This window comes from Erithacus rubecula (genome assembly GCF_903797595.1).
Source record: "Erithacus rubecula genome assembly, chromosome: 21".
Classification (NCBI taxonomy): Eukaryota; Metazoa; Chordata; class Aves; order Passeriformes; family Muscicapidae; genus Erithacus; species Erithacus rubecula.
Window position 1 is genome coordinate 10,654,259 of NC_136673.1, and position 23,838 is coordinate 10,678,096.

Sequence of the window (23,838 nt, forward strand, 5' to 3'; positions counted from 1 at the left end):
ATCTAGCCTGCTGCTCAGTGGAGAAGATTGAAATCTACTGGCATGTTGCTGGTGAAATATTTGAGTTTATGACACTGCACATTTGGAGGCTTTTGGTTGCTTTAGGTTTTGGGGCTTTACTTGATGGCAGACTTCATCCAGGATGGGCTGCATTGGTTTCTCCAATGCCCCTTGCACTTGTGCCACAATTTATGGGCAGTGCCTCATGCTGCTCCACAGTAGCTTCACAGTAGCTGCCTTGGGCCACTTCACTGCTCCTAGGCACTCACTGGAAACCTTGTGTTGGGGTGCACAGGGACCAGGGCTGGTCCTGATCAACATCCAGTGCAGCATGAGCTAAAATTTGTAGGAAAATCACATCTAGACTTAATTCCTGAAGGTTCTTCTTATCCCTCTAGAGATCCTTGCCAGTACCAGGCTCCAGAAAGGAGTTCTTCCCCTTGGAGCAGAGCAGCATTAAAGGAGAGGGATGCTGCCTGGTATGAAATTCACATAGGATTTAATCAGCCTCAGAAGTTTCTGTGTCCCTCAGCCTGCCATCCTCAGCTTTCCAGGGCAGAGTGGTCCAGCTGTATCCGAGGTCCCTCAGCAGGGTTGGGGGTCAGTGTGTGGTTTTCAGCAGCATATTCCTGTGCTCAGTTTACAGTCATGCATCTTCCATGGAGAAAGCAGGGGGTGAAATCAATTCCCCTACTACAGAGCACGTTCTCTCTGTCAGCCTGTGCTCTTCAGTTATTCATCAGTTCCTTTCCAGGGGCAGGATTGGCAAACGAAGGATGCAGTTTAGCTGTAGGTATGGCTGGTGGCCCACAAATGGGATCAGGTCACCCAAGCCAACAGATGCTGCCCTGGAAGGAGACAGGATTCTGCAGACAGCTGAAATTGCCTTTTCCCAGGAAGTCCTTGCAAAGTGGCTTTCAGCCAAAGCACTGGTCTCTAGGACATGTTTTATTCCCTTATTTTGTGTCATTGCAAAAAAAATAAGCTATTTCTTTAATATTTTAATAACCAGCATAGTAAAATAGAATATATTGTTTGAAGTATTTAGAAGTTTGTTAGTAGTGATGAATTTATAGAAAATTGTTTGCAACTGTCTCCTTATTAAATATATATTCTTGATTTATTGTGATCTGTGAAAATCAAAATAAATAAAACTAGTGTATCTCTCAGTGCCAAAGTGTAAGGCAAAGCACACCACTTGTTTAATAGACAAGTCTAATTAAAGTCATTATCAAAGAGCCTAAGGTAAGCACCGGAGAGCAGTAGCCCTTCTGTCTCTGTTTGTTCAGCTAATTTGCTCAGCATGCATTTCACCTTAGGAAACTGGGGACAAAGAAGCAGCAGACTTGCCTTTTTCTGTCTCATTTTTGCTTATGCTGCATGAGTAATACAAAATTATGATATCTACTGCTTCCTAGATCTAGATTTTCTTGAGTTCTAAAATCTAGAATTTGAATTTTATAGTCCTCTTTAGTACTTCTGATTAGTGTAGTAACTTTAAATATGAATAGCATATTTTGCTGAATCTTTCTTGTCTGTAAACGACAATAAAGGAATTGACATTAAGTAATGACTTTGTAATTCCATGCATACATGTTAATTAAAGTGAAGTTTCCATCTGCAGAGAGCACTTGAATATGATGAATAAAAATTACTCAGCAAAGAAAATGGGATTGCTCCAAGCTCTTAACACAATGACAAAGGTAAACATGAGGACTCTATATGCATCGGAAGCAGTAAATTAGCTTAAATTATCACAGAAGTCCCTTAGTTTCAAAAAGGGTTATGTCTCCCAGTAAATTAAGGCTATCGACTGTGATGAATGACCTAGTCTTACAGTACCACATAAAAAATGCTTAAACCTTTTTTGCTGATTTCAGTCATTGTAGAGTTTTATATAAATCAGTTGCTCCATGGAGGGCTCAGGCTGTGCTGTGACCGTTCCCTGGAACACAGCACTTGATGTGGTTTATGTGAGCCAGATGAGTTAATCACTCTTTGAACCTGTGCAGTGTCTTGATAGCTTCAAAGTTGTCACATCTGTGAAACCATAATGCCAACAGCATGTGCATGTAGAAACTGAACACCATCACTTCATGCAAATGTTTGTCTTCTCAGATGGATTTTATTCTGGGAATTATGTAATAGAATTCCTTTTGGGCTTCTAATCTGATGGGATCTTTCTGCAGTGAATTCAAGTGTTGTCAGGGAATTAAGAATTCACCATGGTTATTGTGGTTATTCAAAAATATTTGTCAGAGCAAAGCTGAAATGTACTTGGAGGATAAGGCAGTTATCAAAGCAAAAACTTTGGCTGTTTGGACAAAGCCTGGGGTTTCTCTTGCATGTCCTCCTGCCTAGGCAGGCTTGCAGCCTGTGTCACCACAGACCTGCTAATGGGGTCTGTGCAGGGCTGGGAGTCACCAGCCCAATCCAGTGTAAATTGGCCCTGCTCCTGTGCCACCCAGTGCATAGGCAGTGGGAGAGGGAGGATTGATGCCCTCAGGCAACAAATGTCTTGGCTTTTGGCTCCAAAATTCAGGAGGTGAGCTGATTGGCATGGTCAGTGCCCAGCTGTGTGCCAGCCATCTGTGCCTGAGCAGAGGGGATGGGGCTGTGGGGCAGGATTTGCACCATTGACAGCTCTACTCTTGTCCAGGAGATGTGAAATTATCTTTCTGCAGGAGTGGATGTGTGCCAGCCCTGCAGGGCCACAGCCCTTGAGGGAGCTGGCTGTGCCTGTGGTTATTGATCTCTCCTTGCTGCTGTCTGGATGTTGGGAGGAGGGAGTCTGTTAAGCCAGCCCTTCCCCTCAGCTGAGGTTTTTGTTTGAGTTCTGTGGGAAATGTGGGAAGGAAGGACTGAGTGGGGCAGTAGTGGGTTACATTAGTGCAGTCAACTGACTTTATTGCCCATTGGAAATGGGATAGGGTGTCTTTCCCCCTCTGTGGAACAGTGATTGGAGGCAGGTGGGCAAGGACTTCTGAAATGTCAGAGTTGACAGGTTGTGCTCCTCACCCTGACACCAAAAAAAAATTATTGGCAGGCTTTGCATCAGCTGGGTCCTGCTCCCAGAGAGGCTGATTTAGCACAGAGAAAATCAAAGGCCTCAGTGAATGGGTTGCACAGCTGATCTCTGCAGGAGCTGAATCCATTCTCCAAATGTAAGGGATGGTGTGGTGTCTGAAGTAACACATTATTGATTTATGTCTGAGAACATCTTATAGAACAAGGTGCTTCTTGCACACAGGCTTCATGGATTATCTACTTTTTATTCACTTTCCCTTTGTGCTCTGTATTTAAATGGACACCATGATCACGGCCAGAGCTCCTGTTGGACATGTTGCTGTGGTACAGTGGTGACACAGGATCTCAGTGCACAGAGATCTGTTACAGTGACCCTTCTGCTCAGATCTAGCTTGTTTTCCTTTCTTCAGAGGGAGACATTGCTACGGCAGCTGGAGACAAATCAGCTGGATATTGATGCAACTCTGGAGGAGCTGTCACTGCAGCAAGAGACTGAAGACCAAAACTACGAACTGTATGTCACTGAGCTGTCTTTTTTAACTGCTTTGGGTGTAACATGAATGCTGGGCAGCCCCAGCTGTGGCATGTGGCCAGGTTGAAGGGTCTGGCAAGTAATATTAGGGATCCTTTGGATAAAATGTTGCTTTTGAATGGCATCACCTGAAGTAAAGCATGCACCTGGGGGGTCTCTGTGAAACCATCTGGTTCCTACAGGCATGAGACTGGGGAGGGGAGGGGAGGCCAGGGCAGGCAGGGCTGACAGCACACCTGGAGCCAGCACATGCTGAAATAGATGAAGTGCTGAAAGATGATATTTTCCATCTCTCAGCTGCTCAGTGCACAAATTGGTTCCTCTCCTGGCTGTTGCACTCCTGTGTATTGTGTGTCTTATGACAGCAGAAGTAATAGCAACAACACTGCTGTCTTCTGTTCCCTTTGAGCACTTCTGAACTCGTCATTATGTTTCTGGATTGAAACAGTGGCTGGTTCCTCTGCCCTATATCTGTTCTGTACCCTGGCTGTGTGCTTGGCTGCTTGTAATGGTGTTTGCCAGCTTCAGCCCCACAAAGCCAGTACACCTGTAGCAGAGTGAACAGGAATCCATGTTCTGTGAATTCCCATCACAAGGCCTTTATTGCAGTGGTGTGCAAGCCAGAAAAGTCAGCCTCAGAATGTATTGAAAAAGATTATTTACAGGCAGCTTTGTTTGGAAATTGGAATCCATGATTATGAAATATTCATGCACAGGCTTTTGGACAATCATTTTTCAGACCAAGTTTCAAGTTGTATAACCTTGTTCAGCATGTTTTCCTTGGAGAGCATTGAAATACTCCAGTTCACACCCAGCAGTGTTGTTTCCAAACATTCATCTCATTCTCCTCTTAAGGTACTAGTTAGTTACCTCATGCCTTCAGCACTTCTCTTGATGTCCCTACTCAAAGGACTGGTCTCTGTGGGCTATGCTCTCAGATGGTTTTCCATACTTTTGTTTGTATTGCTTCAGTAATGGGAGGGTACTAAATAGAATCAGGAGTTGGTAGAGCTGTTTCAAACTCACAGCACAAGACCTTGCTGCTTTGTCACCTCTTGCCCTTCCAGCAGCTTTAGCATGTGCTGGGTCTCCATATGTATCACTTTAGCTCACAAATTCAACAGAAAAACAGTCTGGATGGGGCTCAGATCAGCCTGGTCCAGTGAAAGGTATCTCTGCCTGTGGCAGGGGCATAGAATGAGATGAGGTTTAAGGTCACATCCAACCCAAACTAGTCTGAGATTCTGTGACTGTGAAATCTATCTTTGCTGTATCTACCTCAGGGTTAGTCTGTGTTGGGCTGGCTTTGAAAAGAGATGTTAGATCTTAAATGCAGCAACAGTGTGGTAGCAGTGGAGGAGAGACCAGACCTAGTTTCAGCAACAGGTATTAGACTTGATCATCCCACCCAGTGTGACCACACTGCCCTGCTGGGAGGCTGTTGGCACTGTCAGGCTGCAGACTAGCTTAACATGGCCTCAGAAATACCAGAGCTTGACAAAAGAGGAGTTGCTATTATATTAAAAGCAGGGCTTTTCTCTAGGATTCTGGTTTAGCAAAAAAAGTGACACCCTTATGCAGCTGGCCAGCTCCTGCATGTTCATATCTGTACTGAGGCCAAAGTTCTTCACTTTCAGAAAATAACACTTCTTTAGAGAAAGGGCTTTAAAGTACCCCTGGATGCTTCATGGCTTGAGGCACTGATCCCAAACAAAAAGCAGCAGGCAGTGTTATGTCTCAGTGCTTCAATCACACTGACGCAGAGTGCTATTTCAGGGTTTTTAAGGTTTTCCTCTGTACCCCAGGTAGAAACAGAAAGTCTGTTTGTTTGAGTGGCTCCTCTGTGGGACAGATGAGCTGCAAAGGGGTTACTTCAGCCCCGGAGTTGAAAGGTACGTGTTTCTTACATTCAATTTTTATCCCTGCAGGAGGTCTCCAGGCTCGACTTTTATAGCCAAAGACCTAATTTAAAGAAATACTCGCATTCATGTCAGAGAACCCAGGTTTGGGTAAAGTCTCAACCTTAGTAAACAGTTCAGGCTGGGAAACAGAGTACGTGTGGGCACAGCAGTGTGTGACAGGAATCAGAGCTTGCAGTGATGAGGCAGGTCAGCAGTGCTTGTTATTAAGGCTTGGGAAGGTCCTTGAATCCATCCTTGTCAGATGCCCATCATTTTGGGATTACCAGGTTTAATAAGCTGCATCAGTGAATGTCCAGGTGAGACCCTGGTACATTGCTGTCGCTTGCCCTGTTGTGCACAGTGTGTATGTTGGTGCAGTGTGACTTGGTGACCCTTGACAGGTCATAGAACTGTGGAATCCTTAGGGTTGGAAAACCCCTCTAAGATCATCAAGTTGAGCTGTTAACGCAGCACTGCCAAAGCCACCACCTAAGAGCCACAAGAGCCACATCCCACATCCACATGTTTTTTCAAACACTCTCAGGTATGATAGCTCCACCACTACCAGGGCAGCCTGTTCCAAATGAGTGCCCTTTTTGTGACGAAATTTTTCCTGATATCCAATCTGAACCTCCTCTGGTACAATGTGAGGCCTCTTTTGCTTTTTCCTTTTTATTGCTTGTTACTTGGTACAGGAGCCTGACCCTCACCTGTCATGAGGCCTTTGTGTTAGTTGCTTCAGTTTAGACAGCACTGGGAGTTCTGCTGTGGGTCACCATTCCACACAGCAAGAGATGAACACAGGTATATGAGGCCACAGGCCATGGTGTGGCTGCTGCAGCACTTCCTCAGAAGCCATTCCTGCTCTCCTGCCATAAAATCAGGCCACAGAGCACAGCAAGGTGACAGCACTAGGACATCTCAGTTATTCCCTTCACCCTTGTGCATGTCTGATAGCTGCCCTGTCACAATGGCCGGTGCTAAATTTGGCTCAGTGAGAACAGAAAGAGAACAAGAACCCTTCCTCCTGCTGCAGTGGGGGGTGACCTGAGGAAAAACCGTCACTGATCCAAAATGTGAATCCCAGAGACAACACGAGGTGGCACACGATGCTGCCTCTCCTGCCTTACATAAGTCAGCCTGGGCAGCCACTGCCTGCATGTGCCAATGGGAGACAAGGTCTGCTTCCAGTTCTTTCCCTGTGTTTAGGCTACTCACTACCTGACACACTTCTGGCTCTAGTTCTGTCCCTGTGCTTTCAGACTTTGCATTTTCAATGCTGCTTAAAGAACATTTCAGTCCTTTTTGAATTCTTATTAAGCAAACAGTAATGACTTTTATGATTTTCTGAATTTGTACCTAATTTGCTCAATTTCTCAATTTTTAATTATACGCAGCTTATCTTCTGTTTTCAAGGAAAACTTATTTATGTTCAGTGTGCCCATCCCCCATGGAAGGGTACCAGGGCTGGACAGCCCTTTTGCTAAAGAAATTTTCCCCAGTACTCAACCTAAACCTCCCTGGCACAATTTGAGGATGTCTTCTCTTCTGTCACCATGTGGGTGCCAGACGACCAGTGACTGAAGACAACAGGCATTTGGACTGCCCTGCTGAGGACTTTGCTTTGGGGAGACACATTCCCCACAGGGATAGCTTTAGTCATTGCAGAGTCATTGGCTGGGGGTTTGGGGTTTTATTTGCCTGATTGTTTTTTTCCACATTGAGCATAGCTCATAACTTTAAGGTTTTTTTAAATGTAGCTGAGTAACACCCTCACAGTGGCAGGAGGAGCTGCTACTGGAGCTGTTCTCTGGTATCTTCCACTGTGTGGAAATACAGGTCTGGAATGACACGAGCTACAGGCTGAATTACCAGTTGGGAAAGTAAACCCACTCTTGCTTTCTCTTCTACTTGCTCCACTTTTATCTTCTCCACTTGCTGTGAATCCTTGTGGTCATCAGACAGGTCAGGAGCCAGCCTGTAGTGGAATGGAACTCTATCTAGGTCATGTTTTTTGGGGGTGTTGTGTTAAGAATTAAGTGCATCTAAGCCTGTCATCAGTCAGTCTTGCTAAAGATGTGGGGACATGGAGCATGTCCTGTATTTTATGGAACAGGTAGTTATCCTGCTGCATCCATTTTGTCAGGTGGAACCCAGGACAACAGCAGGAATTAGACTTGATTCTACATTCAGGGACATTGGCTAGGGGGCTTGGGGCAATGCTTTTAATGAGTCCAAAACAAGCATGTGGAAATCTAACCTTCACTAACCCCAGTTAAAGTTAGGTTATCCAGCTGATTAATCTTAGTTTTCACAATTAATAAAGTAATCCAGAGCCTTTCTTGCCACATGAAATACCCTTGAACAAATTATCATATCACGTTAGAACCAGGAGCCAAAAAGCTTTAGGCTGCTCCCATCTTCAATGTTAAATGAACACGAGCACTGACAATTTTAGGAGTTGTGAGGCTAACAAGCCCTTTTGTGTTTTTTGTGTTCACCCTGGGAGCAGAGCAACAATAACCTCAGGCCCTGATGAATTTTTGTTCCCACATAACGTGTTCATCTTTAAAATTGCATAAAAGTCTCCTCTTGAGAGCAGGTCCAACCACCAGTGAATTATTCAGGAGTTTGAGAATGTTTGGGACTTGTTACTTGGTCTGTAATGGAAGGATTGAATGGCAAATAAGGAACCTCTATGGGTGAGGACAGATGACCCACCTGGATGTGCATTGTATATTTGCAGTCTCTATCCCAGTGGAATAAAGGTGCTCAGGTATGAATTCACTTTGTGCTTTCGTAGGACGTGGTCTGCTACATCCAGTGTGGGCACAATGCTGCTTATTCCCAGTAAGGTTTTGAGTGAGTCCTTTTCCAAAGGACTGATGGATAGAACAAGGAATGGATAGATTGTATAGAATCTGAGAAAAAACACACATGGCAGGTTTGGCCCGGTGTTCCCAGAGCAGCCACATTTGTGCCTCTGAGGAGTGTGTGTAAAGCCAGAGAAAGCATTCATGCATTATGTAGTATTTTCAAAGTGTGGAGGATGCTTAGACACCTCCATCCTGAAAATTACTGCAGGCTTGCTGGCAGCATTTCATGTGTGCTGGTTTTCCACCTACCTCCCTTAGAGAAGATCTGACTATAAAACTTCAGCAGAGCTGATTTATGCAGCCCATGTAGAACCAGTGTCAGACCACCCTGATTTCCCCAGTGTCACAGCACAAGGCTTGGCCCACTTGTCTAGCTGGGGCTGATGAAGGTGGCATGAAACACACGTGTCACAGCTGTCCTCAGAGCTGTGCTGGGGCAAGAGTCTGTGTTGTGCTGTCCCTAAATAACCATTTGTATCTTCCTACTAATTAACTTGCCTTTTAATGCCCTTCACACACCACAGGTGACTAAGTACAGGAGCACAGGTGCAGACAAAGCCTGCATGTGTTCTATGCCCCAGTCTGGTTGTGCTGGAGGGAAAGATGACACTCTTTATACTTCAGTTATGTTGCAGGGTTTTTTTTCATCCAGCTCTTAAATTGTATGTGTTTCTGGAGGAGAAACAGGTGGTAGTCACAGCCTTCCCTCCCTCTGGAGCTGGCTACTTTCCCAGAACAAAGCAGGTTGTTTCCAAAATGGGCAGCTTTGGTTAGAACCACGTACAGTAAATCTTCAAATACTCTGGTATTGTTAAGAATTTCCTGTGCTTTGTTGAGTCCAGTTTTAAGTACTCATATCACATATCCTGATGTGACTCTATACATTCTTTGTGTCTCCTTGTTCCCAAATCTTCAGTGTGCAGTTGTCTTATCCTACCTGAGTCAGCCAGTTGCCTTGATGGTGGGATTTAGCTACCTGAGGCTGAGAGGTTGTTCATTCTGGTTTCATGTAATGTTGGTGATTTAGGTACTCCCACAGACAGTCAGGAAGCCCAGCACAGTCAGGAGACCAAGTACTGCAGCAGTACCTTGGCTGCTGGGTGCAGCAGTGCTCAGGCTTGCAGGCTTCCATTCAGGATTGCTGTTATAAATGGGAATGGAGTGCATGTAGATCATCTGGGATTAATCTCTCCTCAGGCAGGAGTCTTTAATGCTGAGTGGGTCTTGGGAGGAGGAGTAGGAGTGAGTACCACAAAGTTTTCCTGTATTTGGCTCACCAGAAGCCGTGGATCAAAGCTGGGAGGGGAGGAATGGCAGAATTCAGCACTCAGCACATGTGGTGTGGAGCTGAGGAGTTGCACATCGCATGCAGGCGAAGCTCACGAGCAGCTTTGCAGGCCATAGCAGTTCACATGGTTTGGGGATAACATGCTTTGTTGGATGAGGGCTGAATTGCAGGGCCCTATGGTTTGCCTTTCCCACCCCACAGACACCACGTGTACCCTGTGTGGAGGATGCTGAGCCACAGACCCCTCCTCAGGAGGGGAGTGCAGTGACAGAGAGGTATTGAGCATACACTATTATGTTCTTGCAGCATGTGTGATGTATTGTGCACCTTCCAAACCAGCCTGATGCAGTCTCCACAGAGCTCAGTGCAGGAGTTAAACTCCTTTATGTTTTCTCTCTGGTGCATGACAAATCCATGCATCATTTTCAGTGGAACATGTCGTGCGGCTCGCCCCAGGAGAGGGAGGATGGGGACTGGATGCTGTGTCGCGTGCTCTGAGCTCAGCTCTGCCAGGAGCTCATGTTGGTGCAGCCAGTGTTCTGGGTGAAATAGTCCCAGTCTTGGCCCAGATCCTGGTGGAAGCATCAGTGAGGCCACCACAGCATGGAACTGATGTGGGTGCCTTGACAGTCTGCAGCTTCCACACAAGGAACAGTGGAGAGACAGCACCAATCTCTGCTCTCTGTGATCGGGGACAGGACCCAGGGAACAGCTGGAGCTGGGGCAGGGCAGGTGTAGGTTGGATATCAATGCATAGCATGTGACAGCCAGGCTCTGGCATGTTTGGAATTGCAGTCCCTAGTCCAGACTTCCGGAATGAACTAGGCGAGTCTTTCCCAGCTGTTCTCATGTGGAGAACTAGGAGTAAGAACACTTTTCCTTACCCTTGAGTAGATGATGATTCTATTTCTACTCTTAAATTTGTTCCTATCTCTGTTACTTGGGATCATCCAGTTCTATCTGTATCTTGTCCTTGTCTGTTGATGTTGCCTCACTAATTTTGCTTTTTAGTGCTGCCCTTGATCTCAGCTTTAGCTAGTTACTTAGGAAGGACTGCTGGTTTTCCAATTCAAGTAACATCTTCGTGGGGCTATTGTTCCCTAGGGCTCCAGACACTGCTGATCACAAAGCATATTATTTTGTTCCTTAAAAGTATATCAGGTTATTGCCTTAGAATAGGAAATCATATCTGAAGGCTTAGAGTCTCTTAGCCCCCACTGTTTGCATTTTGCTCAGCTGTGAGTCCAGGGAAGGTTCTGGCTGGCTCAGGTCCCTGAAGGACGAGGTCATGCTCTGTGTGGGCGACGAGGCTCTCCCTTCACACTCTCATTGCCTGGAGCACAACCAAAGTCTGTCTTGTAGAACCAGCTGAATCCAGAGCCTCTATGCACAAATTCATCAAGCTTAATGAAATGGAAGGCAAGATCAGGATGTGCTGGATATTATACAGGATGCTTCACTTTGGGCATGCTCTGTGTATCTCTCAGCTGTGCAGCATGTGGCAGATCAGTTTTTCATACCATTTAATGGCAAGAACTTGTCTCTGTTCACGTTTTTCTGCATACAGTGCGTGAAACAGTGGGCTGCAGGGGGAGGCTTGGGTTAGGCTTCAGTTTCTTTTGGAAAAGGAAAGATCTTTTCACTCTCTACAGTGGTACAGGCTTTAATGTTCTTCCAGTCGGGAACCCAGCCAGGACCACAACCTGTTCCAGAGCTCCTGCTGCTTGGCTCCAGGGCATCTCACACGGAGGGGGTAGTGTGTGCAGGGGAGAGCCTGCATGTGGATCTGCACCCTGCAAAAAGGGTAATGGCAGCCAGTCTTCTCTGAGCCCTCAGGACAGCTCTTTCCCTTTGATGTTTGAGGATTCTCCTCTCAAATCTATTCTTGGCTGATAAAGAGGTTATTATAGCAGTTTTTTTGAGTACTGTGATTTCTTCTGCAGAATCTAAAAATGTGCCATTCCTATAACACTTACTCCTTTAGACACATAATGATGCCAGCATCACAACAACTGACTTGAGGTTACATTTCAAGCCCTGGCATGTTCCTATAGTCTGTCTATTCAGGCAGTTCCCAGTAGTGTTGCAAATATTGGTTTCATCCTGTAGTGCAGAGCAGGTTGGGATTCTCCACACCTCAGTGCAGATGGAAGTGAGTTCAGCTCATGTGGGTAAACCAGATTTATTGTGTGACCCAGGGAGTCACAGTGTCACTGGAAGCAGATCCATACCCTCCCAAGCCCAGCTGGAAACCGACCCGTACTCTCCTAGCTCAGCATATAGCCAGATGAAAAGAGCTTATATAAAGGAGAGAGAGAGGGACTTTTTATGTGGGCAGGTAGTGACAGGACATGCGGTAATGATTTTAAACTGGCAGAGGCAGGGTTGGGTGGGAAGAAATTCTTCCCTGTGGGAGTGGGGATGCCCTGGGATATGTTGCCCAGAGAAGCTGTGGCTGCCTCTGGATCCCTGGAAGTGTCCAAGGCCAGGTTCAACTTGGAGAAACCTGGCCTAGTGAAAGGTATCCCTGCCCATGGCAGGGGTTGGAATGAGATGAGCTTTAAGGTTCTTCCCAGCGCAAACCAGTCTGGGATTCTGAGATTCACCATTCCTTATATTTGTAATTTATCTTCCCCACAGCTTCCTGGAAATGATGGAAGCCAGAAGCCAAGGACACGCATCACCATTAGCAACGAACGGACAGAGCCCCTCTTCCGGCTCCCAGTCACCCATCGTACCTCCGAGCTCCACATCAACAGGCAGCTCCAGCCCTGGCACCCCCCAGCCACCGCTGCCACCTGCCACAAGCACCGTCATCTCTCCTGACCCCGCCCCATCCTTCTCACCAGTGCCTGCAGCCGAGGCCCCACAGCCCCCCGCACCCGCCGCAGCTCCGGCAGCCCCCCCGGCCGCAGCCCCCCCGCCCAAGCGTGGCATCATCGCGCGGCTCTTCGGGACATCCCCTGCGGCCGAGCCTGCTCCTCCCCAGCCAGGTACGTGCTGCTGCCCTGTCCCAGCAGAGTGTGACCCATAGGCCTTGCAGTTTTAATTTTTTCCCTGCTAGAGGCTGAGCAGACAGGTGTGTGAAGGCCACAGGTACCATGCATGTGCAGCAAGTGTCCAGGGAGACTTGAGCTTTCATTTTCTATTTTCCACCTGATCAGTATTTTGGTTTGTGCTAGATGTTCCCAGCTAGCTGAGGGGTGGCTGTAGCATCCTTAAGAGGAAGATCCTGAACACACAAGAGACACTAATAAAATAAATAATATGTTAGGTTCTTACCAGGAGCAAAAGTACCTCTTGAATAGGAAAAGAATGACTAGAGAAGGTATTTGAAGTGCCATCCTCGTGCACGTGTGGCAGTCTGGAGGGGCTCCCGAGCGTAACAGAGAGAAGCGGAGTGCTGCATTTAAAGGTTATTCAGCCAGAAATGGTCACGGAGCTCCAAGCTGCACAGCAAATTCCCCTCTGGGGAAATCTGCTCCTTCAGAGCAGGTCTGGGAGGAGGGAGCCCTCAGCTGCTGCTCCAGCACTGGTACCCGCAGAGCTGCGCAGCCCTCGGTCTGGACCCTGCCGGACAGAGTGCCAGGCAGAGGCATCAAGGGTTTGTTGCAGTAATTTTACTGATCGGGACCATAATTTGCCTGTCACAGTCATTTTGTTTGTGGAACTAACTGGAGCTGTAGAGCTGGCACTGCCTAAAAATCATGACATAGTTTGCATCACCCTTTAGAAATACCTTCCCTCTCACACTGGCTCACAGTGCTCCTGAGACACCCACAGAGAGAAAGGAGGAGGTGCTGGGGACCCAGGTTGCAATTTCATATGTTCAGATGGTCTGGTTTTAGATCTGCATGCAGTGTTCTGCATCCTGTGCCTCTTCCCAGATATGACACGATGCATCCATTTTGGTTTGTTCATGACTCTTCCTACCCAGAGAAAACAAAACAAAAACGAAAGAGGGGAGCAGATGTTAGAAATTTCTTGTCAATAAAAAAAACCATTTGTCATTTTGATCTGTAGGAAAATAGATAAGTGGTCTACTAGCAGTCTTACGGTAATTGAGTTTGGGGTGTTTATTTTTCATTTCTTTTTTAACTATTTCTTAGCTTGACAGCTGTTTTGGGCTTCTGACTTTCAGCCCTGATGTCTCAGAATGCTTAGGGGCTGTTGCAAAAGGCAGCCAGGAAGAGCTGATGTGTCAGTGGGGCAAGGTTTTAGTAGTGTGCCAAGGGCCTGCACCTCCACAGGAATGTACCCAGTGACAAATTCACTGGAAAGCAGCTGAAAAATCATTTGTAACCAAGATACACTTGTTTTTTCTATTTAAAAAAAGCTATTTAAGCTTTCTCTTGAAGTCTTGGAGTAGTAATTCTTTTGCCTATGGTTTAGCTTACACCAGTGCTACTCTGTGGCATTAGTGGTAGTGTTTGTATGCAAAAGTGATCTGAAAGTTGTGCTAAGGAGACCAAAATCTAGAAAAAAGTCTTGTTTTACCTGAAAGAAAAGTCTAGATGTAAGGTGCAGCATGAACAGAGGTAAAACATTGAATATTGCAAATTCTGGAAAGGTTAATCACTTCAGGCTTCTTAGTTACGCTAATTTCATGAGCTTTCATCCTGATACCTTGAAGATAGGTAAAAGTATTTCTACAAATAAACTGTATTAAAGTCAGTCTCTTTGAGGTAGCTCTTGAGCTTTTGTTTGCACAGAACATCTAAAAGCACAATGTGAGCAATTCTACCTTGGACAGTTACAGCAGAAAAAAGCAAGAGGATAGGAAAAGGTGAACTGAACAGTCTGGAAAGGTTAAGAGAATAGTGAAAGGACATACCCCAGGAGCTGTGCACATTACACAGATGTAATAAAAACTGTGGTACAGTCAGTCATAGTATTCCCTGGAGAGCAGAGCCAGCCCTTGCTTGGGAGGTTTTCAGTCTGTCAAGAGCCTGGATCAGCCTGGTACATTCTAAACCACAGCAACCATGATCTATGATTGCCTTCATGTAGACTCTGGGCTGTTTTATATCCTGTTCATAATCTTCTTCTTCCCTCACTGTGGAGCCAATGTCTTGCCTCATAGCTGCTGCCACCCTGGGCAGCACAGATCTGGAAGAAGACAATTTCTGTCTTGCTTGTGGTGACACCCGTATTTTACAACTCTGTCACTAATGCAGATCCTGCTGCTGCCACTCCTCCCCCCTATACTGTAGCCCCTGCCAAGGTACAGAGTGTGGAGGACTTTGTTCCTGAGGACAGCCTGGACCACAGCTTTCTGGAAGACCCAGTGCAGCAGAAAGACAAAGGGAAACCACAGGCCAAACACCGTGTGGACAGTGACAGGTAAGGAAAGGAGTGTGGCCCAGGAACACACTGGATGTGCAGCCATTCAGTGATTGCAGAGCAGCTAGCTGTCCCAGAGGCTTTCTGGCTCTGCTATGGTCAGTCATAGCATTCACTGTCTCCCATTTAGTGACAGACACTGCTCCCTAGGAAGGAGGAACGTCAGGAAAAGCAGATTATCACTTTCCTGGTGTTGCTGTCTTCCTTTGTGCTCAGATTGAACTATGGGGTCCTTTGGGTCAGGAAGGGATTTTCCTTCTGGCCAAACACACCAAAACATTTGTGATACTTTCCTTCTGCAACATAGTGCACTTTGTAGTGATATTATGTTTTGCTTAATTAATATTTTCCTTCTGCAGAGGCACAAAGTGTGGCCAAGTTCCTCTGTGACCTGGTAATGTCATTCCTGACGCACTATGAAGGGGTTTGGGGTTTGGTGGAGGACACCTGGGGACACTCCATAGCTCTGTGGCATTCTGGAAGGATGGAGAAAGTCACGCTCCTTTGGGAGTGTCACGGCATGGTTTCCTGCAGAATCCAGAAACTCTTAGGAGGTGCCTTTCTTTTGCTCTGTGTCTAGTGTTTCTTCCCAGCATTTTCTCACTAAATTGGAGACAAAAATTTGATGGATGATATGGAATGGGTTGGATATTCATATCCAGGGAGTAGTGATCTGTTGCTCAGTGTCCAGTTGAAGATGGGTGCTGTCCCTCAGGATCTGTGCTGGGACATGGACTTTATCCATGAGATGGGGGATTATTAAGGACACCCTCAGCAATTTTATCAATAACACCAAACTGAGTGGTGTGGGTGACACTTCTGAAGAACAGGATGATCCAGAAGCTGGAAAACATGAGAAGTGGCCCATGGGAACCTCATGAGGTTCTCCAAGGCCAAGCTCAATTTGCTGCAGCTGGGTTGGGGCAACCTCTGGGATCAATCCAGGCTGGAGGGTGAAGGGATTGAGAACAACTCTAGGGAGAAGGACTTGAGGATCCTGATGGGTGAGAGTTGGACCTGAACCCCCCCCCATGCCCAGACTGATCCCCAGCATGGGCAGCAAGGGAGAGGGAGTTCTGCCCTGCTCAGGTGAGACCTCCATCTGCAGAGCTGCCTCCAGCCCAAGGGCTAGCGTCAGGAGGATGTGGAGCTGCTGTAGAGAGTCCAGAGGCCTGGAGCCCCTCTGCTCTGGAGCCAGGCTGTGGGAGCTGGGTGTGTTCACCTGAAGAAGAGACAGCTCTGGGGAGATGCTATTGCAGACTTTCAGTATTTAAGGGAAGATGAGGACAGAGGTTTTAGCAGGGCCTATTGCAATAGGACAAGAAATGGTGGTTTTTAACAAAAAGAGAAGAGATTCACACTAGGTATAAGAAAGAAGTGTTTTACAGCAAGGGTGGTGAGTCCCTGGCACAGGTTGCCCAGAGAAGTGGTGGAGGCCTCATCTCTGCAAACATTCACAGTCTGACTGGATGGGGTTCTGAGCAACCTGATCCAGATGAAAATGTCCCTGCTTAGTGCAGGGGATTGGAACAAGCTGAGCTTTAACGTCCCTTCCAAGCCAAACAAGTCTGTGATTCTATAATTATCTCCTCAAAATGGCAGAGCTGTGCTTATGCCATAAGCTGAATTTTCTTTTTTCCCCACGCTTTTTTCCTTTTCCTGGCTTTGATGTTTTTAAACCAAAAAAAAGGAAAAGGGATTGTATATACTGAGCTGCTCAGACAAGAGGATGTGCTGTGACCTGTCTGAAAGCAGACTGTCTCTTAAGAGGTGATCTAAGCATACTGTCAGGCTCTGTATCCCTTTGCTCAGAGTATTCCTTGCTTGCTGCTTCTTATCATTAGTACAGGATTAACCAGGAGAGTAATTAAGGGCTGACACTGCTTATCTGTTAATGTGGTGGATTCTGCATCTTTTGACATCTTTGTCATGACCCAGTGTTCTCTACTTCAACCACAGCAACTTTAGATCAATGCTGTGTGTGAGGTTCAGTGCCTGTGTAATGCATTATGTAATTCAGGTTAGCCTGAATCATCATCCCTTGTGATGGCAGATCACGTGGATGTTTTATTAAAACAAAAAAAAAACAAAAAAATAAAAAAAGTGGTGGTTGCTGGGAGCATGCTGGCTTACAAAGCTCTTGCTCATAGCTGTGGCAGAGCTGGGATTTTTTTGGGGGTTTAACAAGGAATTGTCAGAAGAGCCAAGCCTGACCTTCTGAGGGACTGGGTCCTAAGGTACTCTCAGAGCTCTGGAGCTGCTGTTCTACTGTGAGCAGGAGTCTGATCCTTCACAAAGGCTTCTCTGCTGCAGAGTGTCAGTCACTGGAAGCAAATAAGTGTTAAACTGTATAAAAAGTCATACATGTTGGACAGGGGTGTGAGAACCCTGCTCCTTGGTTTAGAGTTCATCCTTGGCTCACAGTGATACCCAGTGCAGTTGTAACAGCTCTGTTTCCCTGGGAGAATACCTTGCATCACATCCCTGCAAGTTCACATGCTCGTTACTCCTCTGCAACCTGGTATCCATGGCTTGCTCTGGTTTCTTCTGTACATCACACAGTTTTCTCAGTGATCTGGCAATTTTCCATTCCGTTTTTTGCCAAAAAGGTCCTACTAGGATGAGCCAGATGTGCAGAAATTGAGAGATGCAGATGTGGTTCTGACCATCACCTGCAATAACTGTTTTCTTTCAGGATGCCAGTTACATCCCCACAGTAGTCAGGAACAACATTCCAGTTCTGTTAGCACTGTCCTCCATAATCAGCTTCTGCTGCAGTGAGGAGGTGGTTGTAATTCCCACAAAATCTACTGCAGAAATTTATCTCTGACCTAAAGAACACAGTAGATCTGTGAAATCACTCAAACCTTGGGGAGATTTTAATGGTTTTAAAAAACGGAATCCTGGAAGCTGCTTCTCCCCTGTATCTGAGTAAGGAACAAGGCCTGAGAATGTCCCAGCAAGATGCATTCAAATTTCGTGCTCATTTTGAAGCAGATACCTGAGTGTTGAGCTTACACAGCTCACCAGCATGCCTGGTATGCTGAAGCCAAGGGTAAGCTCCAAAACTGAAGTATCATTGAAGAACTGGCAGAAGAATAGGCCATGTTTTGAGAATTTGTGAAATTACTTCTACCCAAATAAGAGGAATTGCCTCGATGACTATGAGCAGGAGTCTTGCAGGGAGCTCCGAGAACACCTTGGTGTACTGAGGTTTCATGTGTGGAGAAGAGGTACATTCACAGAGTTGGAAGGCAGCTTGAGGGTCAGCCAGTTCAACCTCCCCCTCATCCTGGGCCACTCAGAACTGGTTTCCCAGAACCATTTCTAGATGGTTTTTTAATATCTCCATCAATAGGGAATCGACAACCTCTCTGGCAACCCATGCCAGTGCTCAGACTATGAGCTCAGGTTGCAGCAGGGTTTGTTTCCTCCCCAGCAGCTGATCTATGACTGAAGGCTCACAGAGGACACCCCAGCAGGCTCTGTGGTCACTAGTTCAGAGCAGACTTCAGTGAGCAGCATCGTTTTTGGGGGCTACCGGCACCTGCAGACTTCTTAGTTCAGTGCTCATGCCTGCTTGGCAGTGTTTCAAGGGCTGGAGGGAGCAGTGCAATGTGTTTGGGTTTGCATGCTTTGCCTTCCTTCCAGTTGGAACCTCAGGACCACAAGCTGATCCTAGTTTTGCCTTGTCAGAGCCTCTTTATACTGAAGCAGTGATTTTCCTGATGTATATTCACTCCACTGCTCTGCTTTTATGCTGTCGCTCAGCGATGTGTGTTGGCTGGAGATGGAGGCAGGGTTTTCACTGTGAAGGGACGTGACCCACTTAGGGGAGGGAGGTACACATGAGAGTGTACACCCACTTGGACCAGGAAAGCTGGGAAGGCTGCAGGTCTGTGTGCAGTGTGAAAGGACATGGCAGCAATCTCTTAAGAGCCCCTATGCCTAATAGAGCAGTGATGTCTTAAAGAAAGGCAGTGTGTCTAGTTCAGAATACAATCCTGCCATTTTTAGGATTCAGCTCCCATTTTCTTTTCAGTGCATTTCAAGAGGAAGCCCTGCCTGTGCTTTGAAAATCTCAGGAATCACTCACTTGTCATTCCTCCAGCCTTGCAGGCTGCTTGGGCACCAGTTTTCCTCTCCTTTGTGTAGCTGGGCTGTATGCCTCCATCCTGGCATGGTGTGAGAGCAGCAGTGTTAGTGATGAAGGGGCTCTTCAGGAGCCTGGCCCTGCTCAGTAGGGCACTGAGAGCAGGTCCTGAGAGCAGAGGGATCTACGCCAAGAGCAGAGGGGTGGCTGATGCTGGCCCTGCTCTTAGCATTCCAGCCCAGACAAGCAGTAGTTGATCACTGAGCTGCATCAGGTGTCATCAACATGGTGTCCCATTGTCACAAACAACTCCATTGTCTGTTGGTAGATGTATTAACTCTTTGAAACTATCTTTTCAAGCAGTACCCAGCCATGTAGAGGAGCCAGAGTGAGCAGTTGCCATTATCCCGACTGTGTTTAGGGTATTTCTCATCTCACTAGCCCACCATACTCCGTTCTCTTCCAGTGCTTGTCCTGTGCTAGTGACCGGGAACACCACCTACTTCCAGTTAAAGGATTTTGGAGTTATGTGTATGTACAATCTAATCTGTTCCAAGCTATAGTATGTTTTTTCTCTCTGTGTAAAAAAAGGTTGTGCTTGTACAATCCAGGTGGCATAATTAAAAGGGCAGAGACTTGTGGGGGGGGTTATCAGGAAGGAGCTGGGTATTTCTTGTGGATGAAACAAATAGAACAAGGAAAGGTAATGGCAAAGGCTCATCAACTGAGCCTGGGGAAAATATATATTTTCCTGACATGAGCAAATTTTTCAGAAAGTGTTAAAATTGAGTCCTAGGGACATTCAGACAAGAATCCTCAATTTCAGCTGCAAAGCTCTCTCAAGCTGCCTCTGAACACAGAGTTGTGCTACATCCAGAGAGGCTGACAGACTCCCAGCTCTGGCAGTGTGTCCTTAGGTTAATTTAATTTGGGCAATGTTAAAGTTTGGCTGTGGTGTCTGTGTATCTGCCTGCTTCAGGGAGCACCACAGAAATAGAAATTATTCCAGGAAGCTGATAGCTGCCAGTGAACTCCCATAGCAGTGACAGTGTATGATCAGGTTTAATTACAGGATGGGGGGATGAAGGCAGGCAGTTCCCATGGTTTGACTGACTGATCCTTGCATGGTGGATGGAGCTCCATGTTCTGATGGAGCTGTAGCCACAGGCTCTGAGCTCTGAGGCTCACCTTCTCCAGCCACTCATTTCCAGCTTGAGGGGCTGCAACTCCTCTGTGACACATCCTGCTGTGGCCCATCCCACTAGGCCCTGGCGCAGGGGCATGTCACTGATGCAGCCTGCAGGGAGCAGGTCCAGCCCGAGCTGGGCAGTGGCAGGGGAAGGCTGGCAGTGCACAGAATCGTAGAATCACTAACTGGTTTATGTTAGAAGGGACCTTAAAGCTCTTTCAGTTCCACGCCCTACATGGGACACCTTCCACTATCCCAGGTTATGCCAAACTCCATCCAGCCTGGCCTTGGACACTTCTAGGGATCCACAAGCAACCACAGCTTCTCTGGTGCACCCTGCCAGGCCTCCCCACCCTCACATTCCTTCCCAATATCCTGTCTAACCCTGCTCTCCTTCAGTGTAAAGCCATTCCCCTCATCCTGTCCTTCCTGGCCCTTGTTTGAAGTCCCTTTCCAGCTCTGTTGGAGCCCCTTTAGGCTCTGGAAGGGACTCCTAACATCTCCCTGGAGCCTTCTCTTCTCCAGGCTTAACTATCCTCATTTTCAGCCTGTCTCCAGAGTAGAGGTGCTCCAGCCCTTTAATCATCAGCTGCCCCAGGCTGGGGACGTGTCCCCTGAAGTTGGCTGTACAAGCCAGAGCAGTCTCAGTCTTTGTGCAGGGGTTGGCAGGTCTGTCCAGCACCTCCCAGGGTGCTGTGTCTGATCACTCTCTGTGTTGCAGTGATGGAGAGGCGCCTGGAGGGAATCCCATGGTGGCAGGTTTCCAAGATGACCTGGATCTGGATGACAAAATCCCCAGCAGACCAGTGCTGGCAGCAGAACGGGTGCCTAGCAAGAACATCATCCTCTCCAGTGAGGAGGAGGAAGAGGTGAAGGACTCTAAGGTCATCCTCGTATCCGACAGAGACAAAAACACAGAGCAGGAAAAAAAAAAGGTACAAAGCACAAACTGAAGTGTGGGATTGTGCTGATAAACCTGGACCTCTCCTCCATCCTGCCACTGACTGTGTGTGGCCTCTGGGAAGTCTTAGTGACTCTGTCTGCCTGTTCTTCAGCTGTGAGCTGGGGCTGGAGTTACTGTAGGTATAACTGCTGTGTGTGGTGTGTCCTGCCCCATGCCTTGGAACACTGCCTTCTGTGCCACTGCGACAGCTCTACATGAGAATGTTTTCCTTCTTTTCCTCAAATTTAAACTTAGAACCTGGAACTGAGCACCAGAGTGGCTGTGGTGATTTGGGGAGGAGAGAGAAGTCAAGTCTTGGGTGAAGGGAGTGGAATTACTCACCACACCCTGTGCTGGAAAATTATGTTCTCCACATACCACATCCTATGGGGTTAGGGACACAAGGGTTATCCTCAGCCGGAGTGGTGTGTTTGACCCCACACCCCTATAGGATGCACTGTCCTTCCCAGTGGGATGGATGATGCTGCCCTCAAGGCAGGCTCAGCTGTTAACTCTGCATTGCTCCACAGAATAGGAGTGGACAGGCTCTGACAACTTATTTCTTCTCAGGTCTTCCAGAAATTCTCTGAAACCCCAGAGTGAAGCAATTTTGACCAAAGCAGCTGACCCGAAGCCTCCTGACAGTTTACCTCCCCATTCTGGGTCAGAACGAAACAGCAGCAGCAAGGGCAACACAAGCCTGGCAGCTCCTGCTGCTGCCCCCACAGCAGCAGCCCAGGCCTCAAAGGCCACTGCCCAAAGCAAAGGACTTGCTTCCAAGCAGAAAGTGGTCAAAGAGGAGCAGCCTGAGGAGTCTGACAGTGACCAAGAGGGACCAATAGCTACTCAGATGCTCTCGTTTGTTATGGATGATCCAGACTTTGAAAGTGAGGATTCTGACAGCCAGAAGAAAAAAATGGTAAATAACAAGTCCACATTGCTGTGAGCTGTGCTGAGCTGAGCTGGAAGGGTTGAGGCATTTCCCTGAGCAGAGTCTTCATCTACTCTCCCATCCCTCAGCAGCAGTTGCAGAAAGGCAGGTGCTAAGCAACCTACAGAGATGGATGTGAGCACAAACCCAGCAATCCTCTCTCTGAGAGTGGAAGCCACATGGGAGTAAGAACCCCATAGAATCACAGATCTATAGAATACCCTGAGTTGGAAGGGACCCAGAAGAATCATTGAGTCCAGCTTCTGACCCTGCACAGACACCCCAACAATCCCGCCCTGGACATCCCTGAGAGTGTTGTCTAAATGCACTTGGAGCTCTGGCAGCCTCAGGACTAGGGAGCCTAGTCAGTGCCCCAGCACCCTCTGGGGGAAGAAACTTTTCGTAATATCCAACCTAGACCTTCCCTGACATGAGATTTGTTTTTACAAACACAAACAAGATTTGTGCTTGTGTGTTTTACTATACTGTTTACTCTCAGCCAGTCCAGCAGTGTGGGAGGTAGAAAAACTGCTTGGTTTTCACGTGAACTTTAACATGCAGAAGGGTGTCTCTGCCAGAAAGAATGAGCTCCTTGCAGTCAATCCAGCAATAAAAAGGCCATCACAAAATTTGCTTGGCAAAGCTTAAAGGGAAGAAGGAAGGTCTGCTTGGAAAGGATTTTCCAGGAAGCAGAGGTAGCTGTAAGGTTTGTGACATTCAGCATGTGCCTGCAGGTGTCTGCTAAAACAAATATGCCAGGAGTCCTCTCGCACCTGCCCTATATTGCAGGTGGAGAAGACACTTCTGTCCCTCTTCTCTGAACTGGTCAGAACTTGCTGCATGGCTTGAGATATCCCTGATTTCAGTGACCTGTACTCAAAATTGCAGAATAATCTCTGGAAACTGCTAGCAGTGATCTGGGATGGGCAGTGGCTGTTCGTGGATGTGCTGATGTCTGAGTTAGCTGATGTTCAGGGAGTTTTCCTGTGTTTGTATCATTCTGGAATCCTGTAGAGAGGGCTGTTGTCCCAGTTACTTTGACCTTACTCATATGTCATGCTGTTTATTAAGTAATTTTACATTCCTTTTGCATCTTCACTTCCTGCTTTTCTTGACGATTTAGTAAGAAAGCAAAAGTATTTAGAGCAAGTTTCCATTTCTTGCCTGCCAGAGAGAAGGGATTGATGAGGAAGCAGCAGTGTCAGGGAGTGCCTGACCCAGGGAATTCTCCATAGCATGTGAATGCTTTCCCACTGCAAGGTGTACTGGTCAGGCAAACCAGTACACAGCCATTGCCTTTAGCAAGGTGGGGGCACTGTCTGACCAGCAGCACAGCAGGGCTGGGTTCCATCTGTGTACAAGCACACAAGGGAAGGTTGGATAACAGATTCTGAAGAGGATCAATTGGCAGGTATCAGAAGATTGTTAAACTAAATTCCCATTCCCATTATTCAGAGTTGGAGGATTTTGGGGTAATTTCCAGTTCTGCAGCATCCTGGGTTTCAACCCACATTAAAGGGGCAGATTTGCCCTGGAAGCACATCCCCTTTTGGCTCGATGATGGGAATTATTCTGCAGACACACTCTGCTTCCTCAGCCCTGCTACCTCTGGTACCTGAGACCCACAGAGCTGCACAGTAGAAAGCATTTGTCGCTCAGGGCTGGAGGGGAGTTTTCAGTTTATTAGATTGGATTTTCCCAGAACAGAGGTGCCT

General features: G+C 47.1%; 1 protein-coding gene across 1 annotated transcript in view; it reads left to right on the forward strand.

Annotated features, from left to right (window-relative positions):
* RABL6 (RAB, member RAS oncogene family like 6) overlaps positions 1–23,838 on the forward strand; it is a 51,418-nt gene that overhangs the window by 22,609 nt on the left and 4,971 nt on the right. The window contains 6 exon segments of the mRNA XM_079324187.1: positions 3,438–3,541; positions 12,265–12,617; positions 14,802–14,967; positions 20,971–21,169; positions 21,171–21,184; positions 21,763–22,111. Of these exon segments, the coding sequence (XP_079180313.1) occupies positions 3,438–3,541; positions 12,265–12,617; positions 14,802–14,967; positions 20,971–21,169; positions 21,171–21,184; positions 21,763–22,111 (1,185 nt within the window).